A 17,373-nucleotide genomic window follows, 5' to 3' on the forward strand; every position below is an offset into this window, starting at 1 on the left:
CTGTTGGCTATGTGCATGCACTCCAACGTGTGCATGAGTGCATATGTTTTCTGTCTTTACCTGACCCCTCACAGCCATAATACACTTCAAACTATTTTCTATTTCTGCCCTCCCTCTGTTTTAATAAAACATTGGAAAGCACACAGGCATGACGGGAAAGAAGAAACAGCAGGGGGAAAACATCACTTCAAGACACTGGTCTTTAAACCAGAAGCCGTATAAAACATTTTTATTACAACAAAGTGTTCTTTCTGTGAAAGTATCTGAGTGCTTAGATGGCACTGGATGTTAGCAGTGGCCGTGAATCACTTTCAGTATATACAACTCGGTCTCTTCAAACTTGTTTCAGTACATCTTCACAGCTAGAATGCATGCTCCTGGCACAGACCTACATAGTATACATGTTTGGAATGCCAAGGAAAGTTCATGGATGGCTCATCTGCTTATTACACGTTTCTCTCTATTGATACAGTGTTAGTAGCAGCAACTATGGTCACATATTCAACACAAATGTTTAAGAAAGATATGCAGAGAGGTGAAGATTACAGTAAGACAGCATGTAAGTGTCCTTGATGTTATGATACTCGTGTAAGCAAGACAGAAAGTGAGAAGAAAAGAAAAAGAATCTAAGACTTAGATCATATCCAAACATCAAACACCGCTCACGATAATTGAAATTTTACATGTAGCAATTGGTGTTGCTGTGAGTTCATTGTCATTTCAACATAAACACTTTTTCCCCCTTTTGTTTGGGGTAAAATTAGAGTATGTATGTATGTATTTTCATTTGTAGTACAACCAGGGTTGAAGCTGCATCTATAAATATCCATTCGGTTTATATATCAGCTACAAATCACTGAAATATTTTTGCTATCTTACCATATTTTCAGTTGCAGTTGAAGCCTTTAGATTTCTATGACAGTTTGGACTTGTTTCTTCTGATCTGCTCAAATTTAACAAGCTTTTCTTGGTTGCGTTGTTGTGTTGGCTGCTACAGCGACAGTAAATCAGGCCTAAAGTTGTGTGATGTGCGCAGGACTTTGAGCGTTTCCAAACATTTAGCGAGTTATCGCGCCTCGCAAGAAGAGTGAGTGGTGGGAAAAAATAGGGACAGATAAGAGCTGGAGGCTGATTGATAGCAAATTAGATAGTACGGATACATGTTAAGTGTAAGAAGAAGAATATTAAAGACAGTTTGCAAGTGAAAATTAGAAAGAAAGTGGGCGACAGTGAAGGACACAGAAACAGTGGGAGAGGAGAAGATTTAAATTGGAAGAGACAATGTTATTAAGAAAAATCTTACCCTTGCAGGGCTTTCTCTCCAAACCAGTCTCCTTTTCCGAGGCTGCGCAAGTAGACAGGCTCTCCATTGGGCAAGTCTTCCCTGGTCACATTAACCTGGTGAAAGAATGGAAATGCAGAAGGAGAATGGTTAAAGAGAAAGAGGTTGTGACAAATAACAGTATGAAGATGTGTGGTGAGATCGTTTCATTTTGGGAGGGATAACATTTAATTTACACATCATTCCAAAAGAAACTGACAAGTAAATGATCTCCCAAGATGGCAGGTTAACCACACTGTTTCAAACAGGGAAGAAGCGTTGGTGTGACAGATATCTCTGTGCATGGGTAGTCTGTTACAAACAGGTGAAAGCCATTTCTGTGCAATCTGAGAGGCAGCGCTGACACCGCTTCATTAGCCAGATGACAGGTGAGTGATGGCACTGTCCTGCGCCGGTAGACTTTACAAATCAAAGTGACGGCACTCAAGTAGATCTTAGAGGAAGTGAATGGAGACAGTCGTTTCACCTAATGAAGGATCTTGTCTCCATCCGCTAGTCAGTTCGCACAGGTGTAGCAGCGTATCCAGCACTGGCATACTCTACTGCTGCCTACACCTGAGTTACAGGCTAATTATTCATGATCTGATATGATAATGTGGGAGCAGAAAAAAGCGAAGGAAGGAAGTGTTGGGCCTTAAGAGAGGATAAAAAGTGGAGACAAAGGGCAGATTGTGTGTGTGTGTGTGAAAATTTGTTGGAATGTCGTCTTGACAAAGTGCGCTGGCTATGGTTAGATAGGGACAAAGTGAGGGATGTGGAAACAGCCAAGCAAAAGCACTGATACAGTCAGACATGTATGTCTTCTTCCAAGAGTGTGTTTGTGGTGTGGTTGTGCCGACCTTATGAAGTGGGTTGCATCTGTTTGGGGTCAAAGAAGAGTGAAAAAAACAAACACAGGAATCGTAATGTATCTTCATCCTTTACAATGACACCTACATCCTGAGCATGTCAACTCTGGGACTTTCTTGGTTACCAACACTCTCACTCTTAAGCCATCTTTACATCTTACCTTTTGTGGATTTAAGAGAATTGTGTTGTTAACAAATGTATATAATGACGATACAGAAGAGGGGTAAAATAAAAACATGAACAAGTGAAGGTGAGAGACAAAGTGAAGGTAAAATGGGCCAGACAGTAATGTGGAATGTGGAATGGGAAAAGACGATGAAGAGGAGCTGGCATCTATGTATGAAAGCACGCTAACAATTCAAAGCACAGGAAACCCTACTACAGCGCAGATGAGTGTGTCGTCTGTGCTCAGTGTGAAAGCCAGTGTCGATGACATAAAGGTGAAATTGAAGTGACTTTCCGGATGCTCCCAATGCTGCTGCAAAAGATGATGAAAGAGGTGGCGCTTTTTTCTCTCCTCTCCCATATCTCAAGATGATTGATGACAGCCAACCTCCACCCAAAAATACTACCACCTTCCTTCAAAGATAGGTGTCTTTTGCAAAGGGTGGCATGATGCCCCTATGTTGTGATGTCACGGTGATTATTTTTGTGGTAAGCTAGAGGCACTGTTCTCACCTTTCCTTTACTGATGATGAAGAAGGTGTCTCCTCTGGCCCCCTGTCTGATGATGTATTCTCCATCTTCATAATGTGTCTGTCAGGACAAGAGAAGACCAAAGAAGAGGAGAGTTATTCAGTACCATTATGATTCTGGTTTCCTTTCTCACATTGGGATTTAGACGCTCACACACCAGAGAAAAAGCAACTCTTTCGAGAAAGTAAGGCTGATTTGGTGCAATGTGATTGATACAAATTAGTTGTGTTTTCTCACAGACTGGCAAGCTGCCCAGGGTGTTTTGTGTGCCTTCTACCCACTACTTGCTTGGATATGCCCTGCCACCTTGAATAGGAATAAGCAGATTAAAAAAAAATGAGTGAATAAATGAATTCTCTTGCAGAAAATATGAAGGAAAATCACATTTCTTTTCCAAGTGTAGAATTCATACAGGATATCCATCAAATCATTTCCTATCCCCAGTAATCCTGTTGAGTGCTGTGGGTGGTGGAGCCTATTCCAGCATACATTTAATAAGATATACTCCAGACTGGTCGCCAGTCAACACAAGACTAACAGATAAAAACACTTTTCACTTTTCCACACACATTCATGCTGAAAATAACCTTCAGTGTTGGATGAAGAATGCACTTGTTCCAAGGATGTTATTTCTTACATAGTAGTGATATTTTAGTGACGACCCCTCTATCACTGAATGCCTCTCAGACATATCTACATGGATGAAGCAACAACATCTACAGCTGGATCTCTCAGAAACTGAACTGCTGGTCTTCCCAGCCAAACATAGTTTATACCATGACATCAACATCAAAACTGACTCTCTTGCACTCACCCCAACCAGGGTAGCAAGAAACTTAGTACTCATGATCAATGACCAACTAACCTACTTCATGTTGCCTTGTGCCGTTTTGCACTTTACAACATAAGAAAAATCAGGTCTACCTGACTCAAAATGCTACCAAACTGCTGATTCAGGCTGTGGTCATCTAATTACTTGATTACTGTAACGCCTTCCTGATTAGCCTCTACACCTGCACAGTGCAACATCTGCCTGGTCTTCATTCAACCGAAACGGGCACATGTTACCATGCTGCTGTAGCAGCCTGAATTAAATTCAAATTGCCCTTGCCTACATGATTGCCTTGTAGTCACCCCTTTACTTGAATGTCCTTTTATAGACATATGTTACCGCCTGACCGTTGTGAACCTGTACACTCAGGAAAATCCAAACTTTTCTCATTTGTTGTTCCCCATTGGTGGACCAGGGGCGGGGCTAGAGGGGTGGCTGCCGCTGGAACCAGATTGGACACCTCAGGTGCCACCCATGATGATTAACAGGTCACTGCACGTCATGTCGAAAGCAGCGTGATTTTGGAAACGCAAAAGAAGCCCACGTCTGTTAAGTGACTGGCATAGATTGAGAGGACCCACTCTCAGTGAATACATCAGTCTGAAGTGAGTTTTAAATTGGTCTTTTAAACTACTGAGATTATCTCAGTGATCATGTGCCTTGTTTGCTATTGTGAAGGTCTGAATTATAGCCTATTTACTTTGGCGCTGACTAGCCTGCATGATCCAGTTTAATTTTATACAAGCTAGGCTGGTAGTTGATTTGAAGCTACAGCACGAGAACATGGACAAATAGTTTAAGATTTGGCCTAACACAATCTTATGGTCTAACCAGGCTATTTTATTTTGTAGAGGGACTGATAACAATAAAGAGAAAGGGAGATATTCCCAACATTTTTGTAAAGAAGCACAAATCAGGCACAGATCAGGCCCCAGCCCAGATATCAGCAGCCCTGGCAGCTACCAACCTGGAACCAGTGTGATCAGACACATGGACCCAATCTACCACCACCAGGTCAAGAGCAAACAGAGGCAGTAAACTGCATGCCCGGTTCATTGAAAAGTGTAGCCTCACACTATAAAAAAAGGTGATTTTTCAATGTCGATTCCACACCTGGTGCTGGGAAATGAAGCCAGTGCAGAAGTGCTAAAAACTGTAATTCCTCAAGTGGCCGCTTGAGACAGGCTGCAGAAGTGAGTCAATCTCCATAGGAGGCCATATTAAAATGCCCAGTTTCACAGCAGAAATAAACATGTTTACAGCCTAGTTCACACAACAGTTTTGGTCTCTATAGATGGTTTTCCTGTTCATGACAACTGTGAGGAGGGTGAAGTTTTTTTAACTCACCCGTTCAGATGATATTAAGGCTCAAAGTTACATTAACAGTGTGACCGCTTAAATGACAGGTATGTTGGTTTAGATGGTTTAATAGAGCACCCAGGCGTCATTCGACCACCTCAGGTCCACCGATGATTCACGTCTTTGCCAAATTATAGACTAGATGGGAAGCGGAAGAAACAGTACATCCAGCATGCCGGCATCCAGCGCCACATGTTTTTGACTTCAAAACAGCTTTCCACCTTCAAACTCTTCTGAAGTGCTACCCGGTCCTCTTATCCTAGCGCTACCAACAACTGGACCTGCTAAATCTATCCCCCTTCAACAATGCTCACTTGATCCTATGTGAGTAGTACTTATGCTGTACTAACATGTCCTTGTCACACTGTACCCTGATTGTTTCCCTTTTTTTGTAAGTCAGCTAATATGTTGTGACAAACCTCTTGTGCTACGGCCAGAAACATAGAACAAAAAGCAGAATTAGACACTGACTCTAACCCCGATAAGGGGTTGTTTTTCATAACACAAGCTCTGGCGGGATTTTCACTTTCCCAGCAAAACACACAATGCGCTGCATCTCAGACCACAATTTTAGATTGAAGACAGAGCTCTGTGTTTGCTGTTAGCAGATTCTACACTGCATCTGCCAGGTTATTGTTCTCACTCCATTTCACACTAGAAATATACCTTATATGTTACTTCACACTGAATGTCTGCTGTGTGCCACGCAGTCGGCTGCGGTTATATTGTTAAGTTCAGGTTTATTTACTTGAATGATGTAGTCCCTTTTATCTCAAGAGTGTCTTCAAGGAGACGGAAGAGAAGGGGTTGGATCTAACTAATCAAAAATCAATCGCAGACCTAAATGATCTATTATCGTAGAGGACAAGACATAGGACAGCTTGATGAATTTAACCGTTATTTGATCCAGCACCACCAACCTATAGAACCTCTGCACATACAGGGAACATTTAATTAAAAAGATAGGAGACTCCAACTGTTTTAAGATTTTAATTATTTTAGAGTTAATTTCGAGTTTGCTTTGTCTATTACACTGATAATACAAATTCAATCAAGTTCCCAACACCCTATCTCCTTTGGCCATCATTGCAAACACAGGGTACATTTAAAGGCATGTCTGAAAAACATGTCAAATTCACAGGGTTGACATTGTTGTGTGTATTTTTTCTAAAAGATTATCTCATTAATTTCATTGCTGGGAAATGAGTTTGCACCTTTCAAGTGGCCCTAGTCAAAGAGGATTTGATCACAGGGATGTGAAGGTGATTTGATAAGGTCACTACCCATAAGGGAAAAGCAGAACCTCACCTACCTACCGACTTCATTTCACGAAATTTGAGCTCCACTTTACACTTTTCAATTCAGCCACTGATGCTGTTTTGCTGTGGGAGATATAACTGCTCCCTCCTTCCATGACCTATTTTCTTTTTCTTGATAGAGTTGTCCTTCAAGACAAAGGTTGTTATGTGTAAGCCCATAGATTTCATTTTCTTGCTTCTCCAGCCCTTCAGTATCCAAGCTGAGTGTGCCTGTTGAACCTGAGTGTCTCTCTCTTTAATTGTTAGGTTTTTGCCATATCACCAATGTTACTTAAACTACATACAGAAATGTTCCTTACTGTGATGGTGATTTTATTTGTTATACCATGGTTTTCATTATTGTTCATGGTTATAGAACAGAGAAGAAGAAAAGGTTAGGATGTTAGATGTTAATGTTTTAAGTTCAGTTTTGATAATATTATGCAAAGAAACACTTACACGATGTAATGTAGTCTAGAACATACTTAACACAAATTTAACTTCATGGTAAGTTCATGTGACCTGGTTTTACTGCAGGAGGTGAAACAGTGTAGAAAATGGCACTTAATGTGCTGTTATCTTTGCTGTAGGTTCAGTGTTTGGAAAGTATCTAATCACAAGTTTCTGTAAGAGTCTGTATTACAGGATCCTAAGAGTAAAAATTATCATCATAATGCATGGCTGCTTGTTTGGCAATTTATTCATTTTCATATTGAACAACTAATGTACTGTATCTAGCTAATTAAAACATATCTTTCATTTGCAGGCTACACAACTATAAACTCCTGCTGAATCATTCCTCAGGGTAAGTCTTAAGATTTGTCAACAAGTCTACATAATTAATGGCGTTCTTTTTTCCTTTTTTTCCTTTAAAGCAAAAAAGATCTGGAAATAATTTCTCTTTGTTACTCAACACTGGCACTGAATAATAAACATATTGAATTCAACATACTGAAAGCCTCAACGTTAGCAGCACACATAAAAAGTGAAAATGAAAACAAAGTGGTGTGCTAATTGTTAGAAAATGTTATATTGGCGCTTCTCAAAATGCACACCGTGCAAAACTGCAATATAAATAGCATACCAATGATTCTGGGAGTTTTAGGACATTTATAACAAATTGCATATCTGCCGTCAATTTTGTGAAACACGCTGAGTGTTTCTGTTTTTTGTAATGTATTTTTCTGATGTGCAGGCAGCCATTGGTTTCTATTTGATTGCACACTTTAGAAACTTGGCTGAGTTTTGTAATCCACCACAGTAAACATCAAGTCTACATTTATTTTCATTTACGTAGCAATATTGTTATGACATAATGCAGTGCGGACCACGTTAGAATAATCTAACTTTGAAAATATTTTTTGCTTTGATGGATTACACAATTCAGAAATATTAAGAACTGGATGACTTCTGTACCTGTCGAAATAAATGGAAAAGTATGGAAGCCACAAAGAAAAGAAAAAAATAGGTTACTGTGTGGGATTTAGTGGCACCGAACAGTGAGGTTTCAGATTATAACAAACTCAATACCCATCACCTCACCCTCCCCTTCTAAATGTGTATAAGAAAATGTTCGGTTTGTCTGTTTTTGGCTACTGTAGAGGTAAAGCGGGTCGTCCACTAATCAGATGATCAGTGGTTCGATCCCCGGCTCCCCAAGCCTGTCGAAGTGTCCTTGAGCAATGAAGTGGCGCCTTGAGTGGTCGAAAGATGAGAAAGGCGTTAAGTCCTTTTACCATGTTCACGTGAATCTTACACATGGACCTTTTAAGTCTAAATGGACGTCAGCCTATGATGCTAAATAAAATGGATGATGATATGCCTCATCTTGCCTAGATTGTTTGAGTACACATTAAAAGGCTTATTGCCTTGCTTTAAAATCCCAGCTGTGCACACTTTGTCCCCCTTCCCCAACCCCCAGTAAACTCTCCATTATCTTTATTCATTGTATTCATTATCTAGAATATTGTTTCATTCCCCTTCTGGCTCCCACCTCTTACTGAAATAAAACAAAGTAAATCTATGGAAATATATCAAGACATGTGGAGTATAGGCTTTGTGCTGCAGATGTCATGCTTTGGAATAAGACATTTACCTCCTCAAGGACATCTGCGAGCTTGCTCAGAATATCTTCCTGCAGGCCGTGGAATGTGGGGACGCTGCAGGACAAAGACAAGAAATGGCTTTTAGACAGATAATAGATTCATGCACAACTGTGATCAAGTCTTTTGTGGTTGTCAGACAAAAAAAGAAGCAGAGAGCAGTGCAGCTGGCAGCTGTATGTATTAGCTTTGAAACACTTGACCAGAACTGAAGCAGACCTGTGATCTGACCTGACAAGAACACATGAAAATCAATATTATGCTATGAGAGTTGGCCTGTGTACTGTATTACAGTTTGTGTATATATTTCAGCATGAACTGGGCTGTGCGTCTAGTTACACTGCAGGGCATCAGATCCTAAGGTTGAATACACCAGTATGAGGCTTTAATGTTTGTTCCGTTTGCTTCCCGGCAGCTTCAATGAACCTTATCTGCCTGTTATCAAGCCTACTAAATAAAACTGGTCCAATGTTTATCAAGGAGAAGAGAAAATAACCAGTGTTAGTGAACAAAGGACTTATCTCTCCATATCATCTCTCCTTCTCTGTTTCTCCATCTCCTTCTCCCCCCTCATTTTCCATGCTTTATTACAGTAATCTAAACCATCTTGTCTCGGCTCTCAACCCAGGCCCCAGCCACTATGCTGATCCCTGTGTTGCTGCTTCCACGACAGAGGCACCAGCTAATCAGCTGGCCAGTGAATGGATGACCTTACTCTACATGAAACATATGGCGTTTCAGTCCCTCAAGCTGTGAGCCTGTTGACACAGCCTCTGTTGTAGTAAATTTCCGATTCCACATCTTAATTGTTTGTGCTAATTTTAAACATTCTGACATCATTACACTCATGGTGCTGAGATTGTAAAATATGAGATAACCTTTAGGTGCAAACAACTAGAAAAATAAACTATTCATTGATGCCTTATAGCTAGACTTTAATCTAAAGCGAAAGGGGGCAAAGGTTTGACTAATAGCCTTGAACATATTATTTCCCAACAGTATGCATTTATAAACCTCGGTGATGTCTTGGTGACCCTTACTGTTCTTCCTAGAGAAATGTGTGACTGGTTTATAGTTAATAAATACTGGAAAGAGGTTGTAAAAATAAAAAGTCTTCACAAGCACACTCACTTTCCGTATGCAATACAATGTGGGATTACTCAGTTTTTCATCTCTGTTCCTCCTCCACAACTTGTGAGAGCAAATATGTAATTTCACAGCAGTTAAAGAGTGGGCAGAACACTCACAGGGACCAGCATGTGTTTGTTCTTACGCTTAAACTTCAGCTTTTATTAGATAAGCTTCTAGGAAACAAAACATTAATATCATTATTTACATATTGTGAATTAACAAATGTTGCTATAAATCTCGGATTACCCCCCTAGACACTTGTTTACAAACCAAACACACAGAGCGAGCCCAAACCAAGCAATATGTACATCTATTAAATATTTACTTATCTGTTGGACGGTTATGCAAGAGCCGCTTGAGAAGCTGTACTACAATACCTGCTCCCACACTCACACACAGATAGAAGTGTGTTGTATCTTTTTCAGTCAATCACAAAAATAGCTTCAGTCTCAGACATGAAAGTAAGATTAATAGTTTTATTTTTATCCAGTTGGAAATATATTTTCACTACCGTACAGCAAGGAGTAAAGTGGCTTTAATGTGACTGACCTGCAAATGTCAGACTGTTATGCAGGGAGATAGTCCTCACCAGAAAAGGACAGTGTTTATCATCATGGTGAAATGCTTACATCTACATGTTATGTTTCCCTAACCGGCCATATCTTGCATTATTCTGTCTGTCTGTTGTGTTTCTGCAGCCAGTATGCTCTGTTGGAAGTGTTTGTTGGGCAGTCAACTAGCTTCCCTTCCTTTTAACTACATTTTTACATTAGGAGGGACTGTGTCCAACCATTTTTATAATGTTCTCAAACTGACAATCCGACATTCACACCCACTTCACGCTGTAAATCGCCAGCTGTGTGGAGTTGTGGAGGGCGTCAGGGTTTTAACCTCTTTTTCAGCTCTCTATTTTTTCACTTGTTACACAACTATTTGTGAATATCTGAGTACGAAATCCTTTAAAATTGTCTCCAAATGATTCCCTTATTTAAAACTTAGCGCATCTCACCCCTCTCTCTATGATGGCTGGCTTTTCCAGTGTGACCATTCAGCACAATATGTAACATTTTGTACCAAGTAGTTCTAATCGGCTAAACCTCACATCCCTTGTCTACGGGAAGAGATGAAAGTTGCTGACCTAGTATGACTTTGACATCAGAGATTAGGTCCTGTCTTCTCTAAAACAGTGAACATTGATATCATGTAACAATGTCTGTTATATTTCTTTATACTTACCCCTGGAAGTACCTTTACCTTAAAGGTGGGAGTCATTTTGAAGGATATTGACATGTATGTCAGAAATGTTTGTTTGAAATGTCTAGTAAAAAGTTTCCTGTGCTATATTTAGCTTAGAAACAATTGTGTCAAATACTATCAAGAGTCTGATCATGTGATCACAATGACTCATTTTCCTAAGCAGAGTGTGAGCTTATGATTTGTGAACTACACTAACACGTAAATACAATAGTGCGGATGTGTGAGAGCGAGTGAGAACTTCAAATATCAGCCCTGAAACAAAGTGAAAAATGGAGGCACATGTAACATAGGGAAGATAATTAGTCATTTTCATAATTGGCTTGATGAAGACCAAAGTGGATGATCGAAAAACAGGAAAGTTGAACAGTAATTTATTCTCACACTGCTCTCTGTCTTTTGATGAGGCTTTCTTTTATGCTATACTCGACACTGACACAAAAAAAAACAGAGCGTGCAGGCCTTTTAAGTGATAATAGGCTTCTCTATAGAGAAGTGGTTAGGGCACTGAGTTCTCTGATACAGACAGGGGCATTAAAGAAAGATCATATAGATACATGGTGTTTTTTCAGTAGAATGAATAACCTTCAGTGACGCACTAGATATTCATGTGAAGATATAACATTTATTAGCTAAAATGAGAACTAAGGAATCTTTTGAGAAATGGCTCATACATTTTCTCCTGAATTCATTTTGTTAATTCATTCATTGCGTTTCAGATCAAAGCCCTATTGAGACCATTTGTCTGTCATTGTGGAACAGTTTCCACCCCCACCGGATCCTCACCTTTTCAGAAACTCCATATACTCTGTGTGCTTGATGAGACCCGTCCGCATCATGATCGTCTGAAAACATTGTCGGTCGATGGCCCACAGCTTCACATTTGTTAGAGCTGTAAAGAACACAGATAAGCAATGTCATTAAAGTCAGTTATTACCCTCAGGCGAATAATAAAGTAGCACATTTACGCATAAATGCCTTGCAACAACTTTGTGCTTTATGCATTCACAATATAATAAATATAGCGAATATCATACACACTTTAAAGCTTCTGAATCATAGAGGTATGTGTGAGTGAATTTAAACAACAAAAAATTGAATTCCCTGCTCCAAGTGAAGTATGGTGGAGAAATCTCTGAACCTTTAGGTTTAGTCACTCTTTTAGGGGCAATAACTGACATCCAAACGTGTTCTCTAGCTTCTGATCAGGCTTGCAGAGCAAATTGGAGTTATTCTGGACAATTACTCTTTACTCAGCAGCTGGAGTTAATTGGTATTTTTTGAATAACTTGCATGGATGGCTTGCTTCAAGTCATGCTGCAGCATTTTAATTGGTTGAAGGTCAGGAATCTTACTTGACAATGCCATTGTTTTGTTTTCTTTTCTTTTATCAGTTAAAGCCCTTGAGTTACTGATTGCTCTTCGTGTTAAGGGCAATTATCAAACTGTGCAACCAAAGTTACATTAAGACTCAAATCTCAAACAGCTACCCTGATATTAGTCTGTACAATTTCCTGGAACAATTTAAAATGAATTGTTCTTTCAATGATTACAATCTGTGCTGGCCCACAAGGCACCATCTCCAAACCATAATAGTCTGGAGTAGATTGAGGTTAAAATGTTGGTATGCACTTTTTTTCCTGTTTAAATATAGAACTCCAGAAATCTTTGCACAATACACAGCCTATCAAGAGCTGTAACTCACGGTAAATCTTTTTTTCTTTTTCTTTTTTTCTTTTTTATGTCTGGCTGTTGATTGATGGAGGTCTGAGTCTTTTGAAATTCCCTTTCTTGCCATTTTCAGTGTTTTGAGCCTCAGCAGCTCCTTCTCTTTCCCTTTTTTGAAGATTGAAGAAAGTGACAGAAAGTGAGCACAGGGAGAGGGGTGATGCCATGCAGCAAAGGGCATCAATCCGCTGGGGTAAGCACAAGCTATTCCACATTGGGAACTACCAAGGCGCCCCTGTTGGACAAATCTCTGTTGTGAGAAGCAGACTCAATGGACCGCTCACCCACACCTGAAAGTCATTATACTTCCCCATTCAACCCCTTTTCATAGAAAAGGCTGGGGTGTTGGGGCAGAAACGTTCTAACATATTACCTTTTGTCGAGTCACATTGACTTCCAGAAGTCAGTGCTTCACTTTGGTAACAGTTTATGGTAATTATTTCAAAATGACATCTCACAATTGCTAGTAGTACTTTTGCATGAAAGGCTCTTATTTCGACTCCAGCCTTTCATTTCTGAAGTTGTACAGTCGACTGTGAGGAGAGAGAATCCGCTGCCTGACCCCAAAAACAAATCTGGAGATCCTTTGGGAGCCCTGCATCCACAGGGACATGAAGTAATATTAGAAAAAATCATCAGATAAAAGTCAGTCTGCTTAATATTTTATTTGCTGCTTGAGCTTTTCATTCTACCTCATCCTCTTAGTGTGACACTTCCTAACAGAGTTTTAAAGATTTGTCAATAACAATGTGGCATTTATTGATTATGGGATCACATTTTTCTCTCACTGTCCTCAACAGTGTAGGCTTAGCTTCTGAACAGCACTTCGGCAACTGATGGAGAATGAGCGTGTCACTTCAGGAAGATGACTGTGCCTGCAGTTTAATGGGCATTCCCTAATTGCATATCACACATGCAGCATCAAACCTTGTTTTCTATCCCTTTCCATACAGAGGCTTTAAATATTTAAACTTTCAAGATAATGGATAATGTAGACAATAAAGATTAGGGCTGAAATGTTGTCAGTGATAATCTGGCAAATAGTGGTAATTTAATTTGGTCATTGGCTCAAAGAGCACACATACATACCTGCGCTAAAACATCAACTCATATACTCTTCGTATTTATGTACATATAAATACGAATAAGTGAGTGACTGCCCAATCCCACAGACACTACACATCTTTTCTGAGGCCAAGAGTTTGGCAGCACTTAAAAATAGAGACAAACCACAGGAGAAATGCCCTCATTAAACAGACTGTTTTTAGTTAGAGACACTTTCTTGGAGCAGGAAACCCCACACAGCTTGACATTATAATGTATACAGACACAGATTTACGGATACACAGATATGCATACATCTTGTGCATCCACTTCTTCAGTGTAAGCACACACGTCGCTGTGTGCACATACACATGGACATGCGCATACACACAAATAAATTATTAAGCAATCATCTGACACAACATGTTCTACATTTCTTCTCCTCCTGCAAGCTTTCCAAAGCTGGATCTAGTTATGTCTTATCTAATCATAAAGGTCATTTCTATAGGGGTGATGTGGACAAACTGTAGTGTAAAGCCAGCAAAGCTGGTATGATAGGTCTAGAGAGAAATTATTAGAGCGGCCTTCTAATTTGACCCTGAAGCAACGAGAGTGGGAGGTTAGACGTCACTGCCCACTATGCAGTGTGCAATTGAGTGGTTTGCCATAAAGTGGGAGTGTGGGGCACTGGGAAATAAGATATATACGGAGCCTGCAGCTCACTACAGTAGGTAAGCGTATTATTCGGAGGCTTGACTAAATTGTGGTGAGACTCTGGGAGCTAGTTATCATGTAGTGAGAGTGCAGATGAATGTCTTAATGCTCATGGGTTGCCGACCATTAGCTTCACAGCTTGTTGGATACACATAACACCCCAGGCAGTGCTAGAGACATGCAAGGACCAATCCTTCAAAACCTTTCACAGTGAAAGGAAGAATTGGTCAGTTCCAATGGACTGTAAATGCATGCAACATGAGACCCACAAGTGTGTACTGTATATACAGGGGGTGGACAAAAAAAACAGAAATACCTGTGCTATTTAATGTAATCAAATAGATGCCTGACAGTAATTACTACCTGAAGGCCAGTTGCTCCAGATTGCATTATGTTGTTGTTGCATCATCAGCTGCCCAATTCATGTAATGAACATTATATGCAGTACAAGACAAGTGCATTACATTAGTTCAGTGTTTATTTTAGCAATAATCTGCGAACATGATCATTAGTATTTGTCAACACAGTCAGTCATATATGTTTAGGTTTAAAATCCACGCATCCATTCTCTTTCAAAAGGGTCCAGTGCAACACACCTGAGCAAGCAGCATTGCAAGTGTCAATGTATTTGAAGTGCGTCAATTGACACTCATAGCATACATGCAAAAAAAAAGAAAGCACGTAGGTAAGATACAGTCGCTGATCCAGGGAACAAATGTGATAAAATTGCTGCTTAAAAAAAAAAAAAAATTGGTTCTCTCTGGTTGATGCTGCCAAAATGGGCTCTTGATGTGTGCCACCATTGTTAGGGCTTACATAGAAAACACTGGCTGAAGGTGTTTTTATGTTTGTAATATGCAGCCAATGTGTTCAGTTCGTCTTTATTTTTTATGTGCGTGATGTAAAAAATTTCTGAATTAAAATCATGTTAACCTCAAAATCCCTGCTGACTGCTGTTTAACACCTATTTTCTCTTCGCCCCTGAAAGTTCTTCTAAATTGAATGTAATCCCACCTCAGAATAAAGGATGGCTATTTATAGCCATGCCGCCCACAGCCAACCCACGCTATCATTGTCATTTGCTGGTGCACTTTCTTTCCTTCCTTCTCTTTAATGCCATGAATGTACAACCTTCAGTTTCTCCCAACAATCTAACAATAGATCAACAATGTTGCTTGTGAATACTACAAAAACTGGACAACTAGCTTCTCTGACCACAAAATAAATGATCTGTGTTCAAGCCTGAGGAAAACAGTTAGAGATAATATACATTTGGATGTTGCCAACAAGATAGAATACACGACAAGGCATGAGTCACTCATTCATTGGACTGGGTCATAATTCATTGTAACTGAATTTCAGCCCAGGGCATTATGCAAATGTTCCATGTGTGTTTGTTCTTGTAATCTAATTTTTGCTCATTAAATTATATAAATATAGGACGGGATTTTCTCTGCACTCTAGTCATGACAATTTATATCCAGACAGCGTGGGGTTTGAGAATATAAAAACTTTGTGCATTACTGTGACTGTAATCTTGATTTCCGTTCTGAGCACTGCTGGTTTTAATGGGGTATTAAAGTGATTCGAAACAGTCTTCCCCATGACGATTCAGCTGAAGTATAAAGCATCTGCCATTTGCACTATTTCTTTCCAAAAGCACCACAGGGCTGCATGAAAGTGGTACTTAAATAAAGATTAGGCCAAAATCTCAAGCAGTGAAGTGTGCATGAAAACTTGTATACTCTGATGACAAGAAATATATTTGTTAGTAATGTAGCATTAACACAACATAATGTACTGCTCAATATGTATACATTATTTGACAGAAACTACCATCTGTCTAGTGGAGGTTGGGAAATCTGTGTTTATTTCCCTCCTGCTGTTGTGCCTGTAGATACGTTTTCTAGAAAAGAAACCTGCCAAAATAAAAGTATTACAGATGATATGTATTTTGACAACACTCTATATTATTTGCAGCAAAGTCTTTAGTTGTTATTGCTGTTCGTCTTTCTCTCCCACCTTTCCAACATTATGTCGTGTTAAAGTTATTGTCATGCGGCAACAGAAACGTATTAGAAAAGCTCAGAAACATTAATCAACATGTGTCTTTAGTGCTATGTTGGTTATTAGGATGTGCGCGACTGTGAATTATCATTTTAACACTTGTAGCTGAAGCTCCGGGGGCTTTGCAGTGCTGGCAGAAGGAGTGCCGTCTCCAAACTAATTAGTGAAAGCACCAGCCATAAGAATTTTCACTCTGGAATATTGTTGTAATGTTTAGGTTTGAGGACATTTCTCACTGTCTTTCTAAAAACTTCTGCCGGCTCCTGTAACTTGATTTCTCTCATTAGCATTTTCTCTTAAACTCGACCTCCTCTGTAATATCTAAGTAAATTAGAAAATCAAGTATTGTCTATTCACTAACTGAAAGACATGCACACAGTCACATACGCATTTAAAATCACACAGTCACGTGACGTTAACTCCTTCGAGGCTTCCTACATGTCTTGTTTTGGAAAGCGTTAAGAAAGCAATGCTGTCAGGGCTGCGAGGTGGAAGAGTGTAATCTCCCTTCCCCCCAAGTCATTAATAACATCAGCCAAGTCTGATTACATCTGAATGAGCTCTTTAGAGCGTGAGAAAGCAGGACAGGTCATTTATATCAGACAGTGTCACAGAGCCTAAAGACAAAAGAAAACATTAGAGGAATTCTCCTTATAATTATGGATCTAATTATTATTATTGAGGCTCAAAGGGACATAAGACAGTGTAGGCAAAACACATTAACTGAGCATGTGTGGCAGGAGTTAAAATGTGTAATAAATTTCTAAAATTCATATTCCAGGCTGGATAATTTGTTGTGAGCTGGAGCATTGCATGTCTGTAGTTAGGCTGGTACCATGTGCGCTTATGACAGCTCTCACATCTCAGTGAATCCCAACATAAAAAATAAACTGGCTTCATCAGATGCAGTCTCCAGCTGCCATTTCTGCCACTGCTCACCCCATGTGGGAGACAGGA

General features: G+C 39.7%; 1 protein-coding gene across 2 annotated transcripts in view; it reads right to left on the reverse strand.

The window, feature by feature from the left end:
• Positions 1-17,373, reverse strand: part of LOC104927466 (cGMP-dependent protein kinase 1) — a 74,745-nt gene that overhangs the window by 18,136 nt on the left and 39,236 nt on the right. For both annotated transcript variants that reach the window (XM_010741551.3, XM_010741550.3), the window contains exons 4-7: positions 11,650-11,755; positions 8,472-8,535; positions 2,870-2,947; positions 1,304-1,398 (exon numbers count right to left, since the gene is read on the reverse strand). In XM_010741551.3, the coding sequence (XP_010739853.1) occupies positions 1,304-1,398; positions 2,870-2,947; positions 8,472-8,535; positions 11,650-11,755 (343 nt within the window). The remainder of the gene's footprint in view (positions 1-1,303; positions 1,399-2,869; positions 2,948-8,471; positions 8,536-11,649; positions 11,756-17,373) is intronic.

Source organism: Larimichthys crocea, chromosome III (genome assembly GCF_000972845.2).
Source record: "Larimichthys crocea isolate SSNF chromosome III, L_crocea_2.0, whole genome shotgun sequence".
NCBI lineage: Eukaryota > Metazoa > Chordata > Actinopteri > Sciaenidae > Larimichthys > Larimichthys crocea.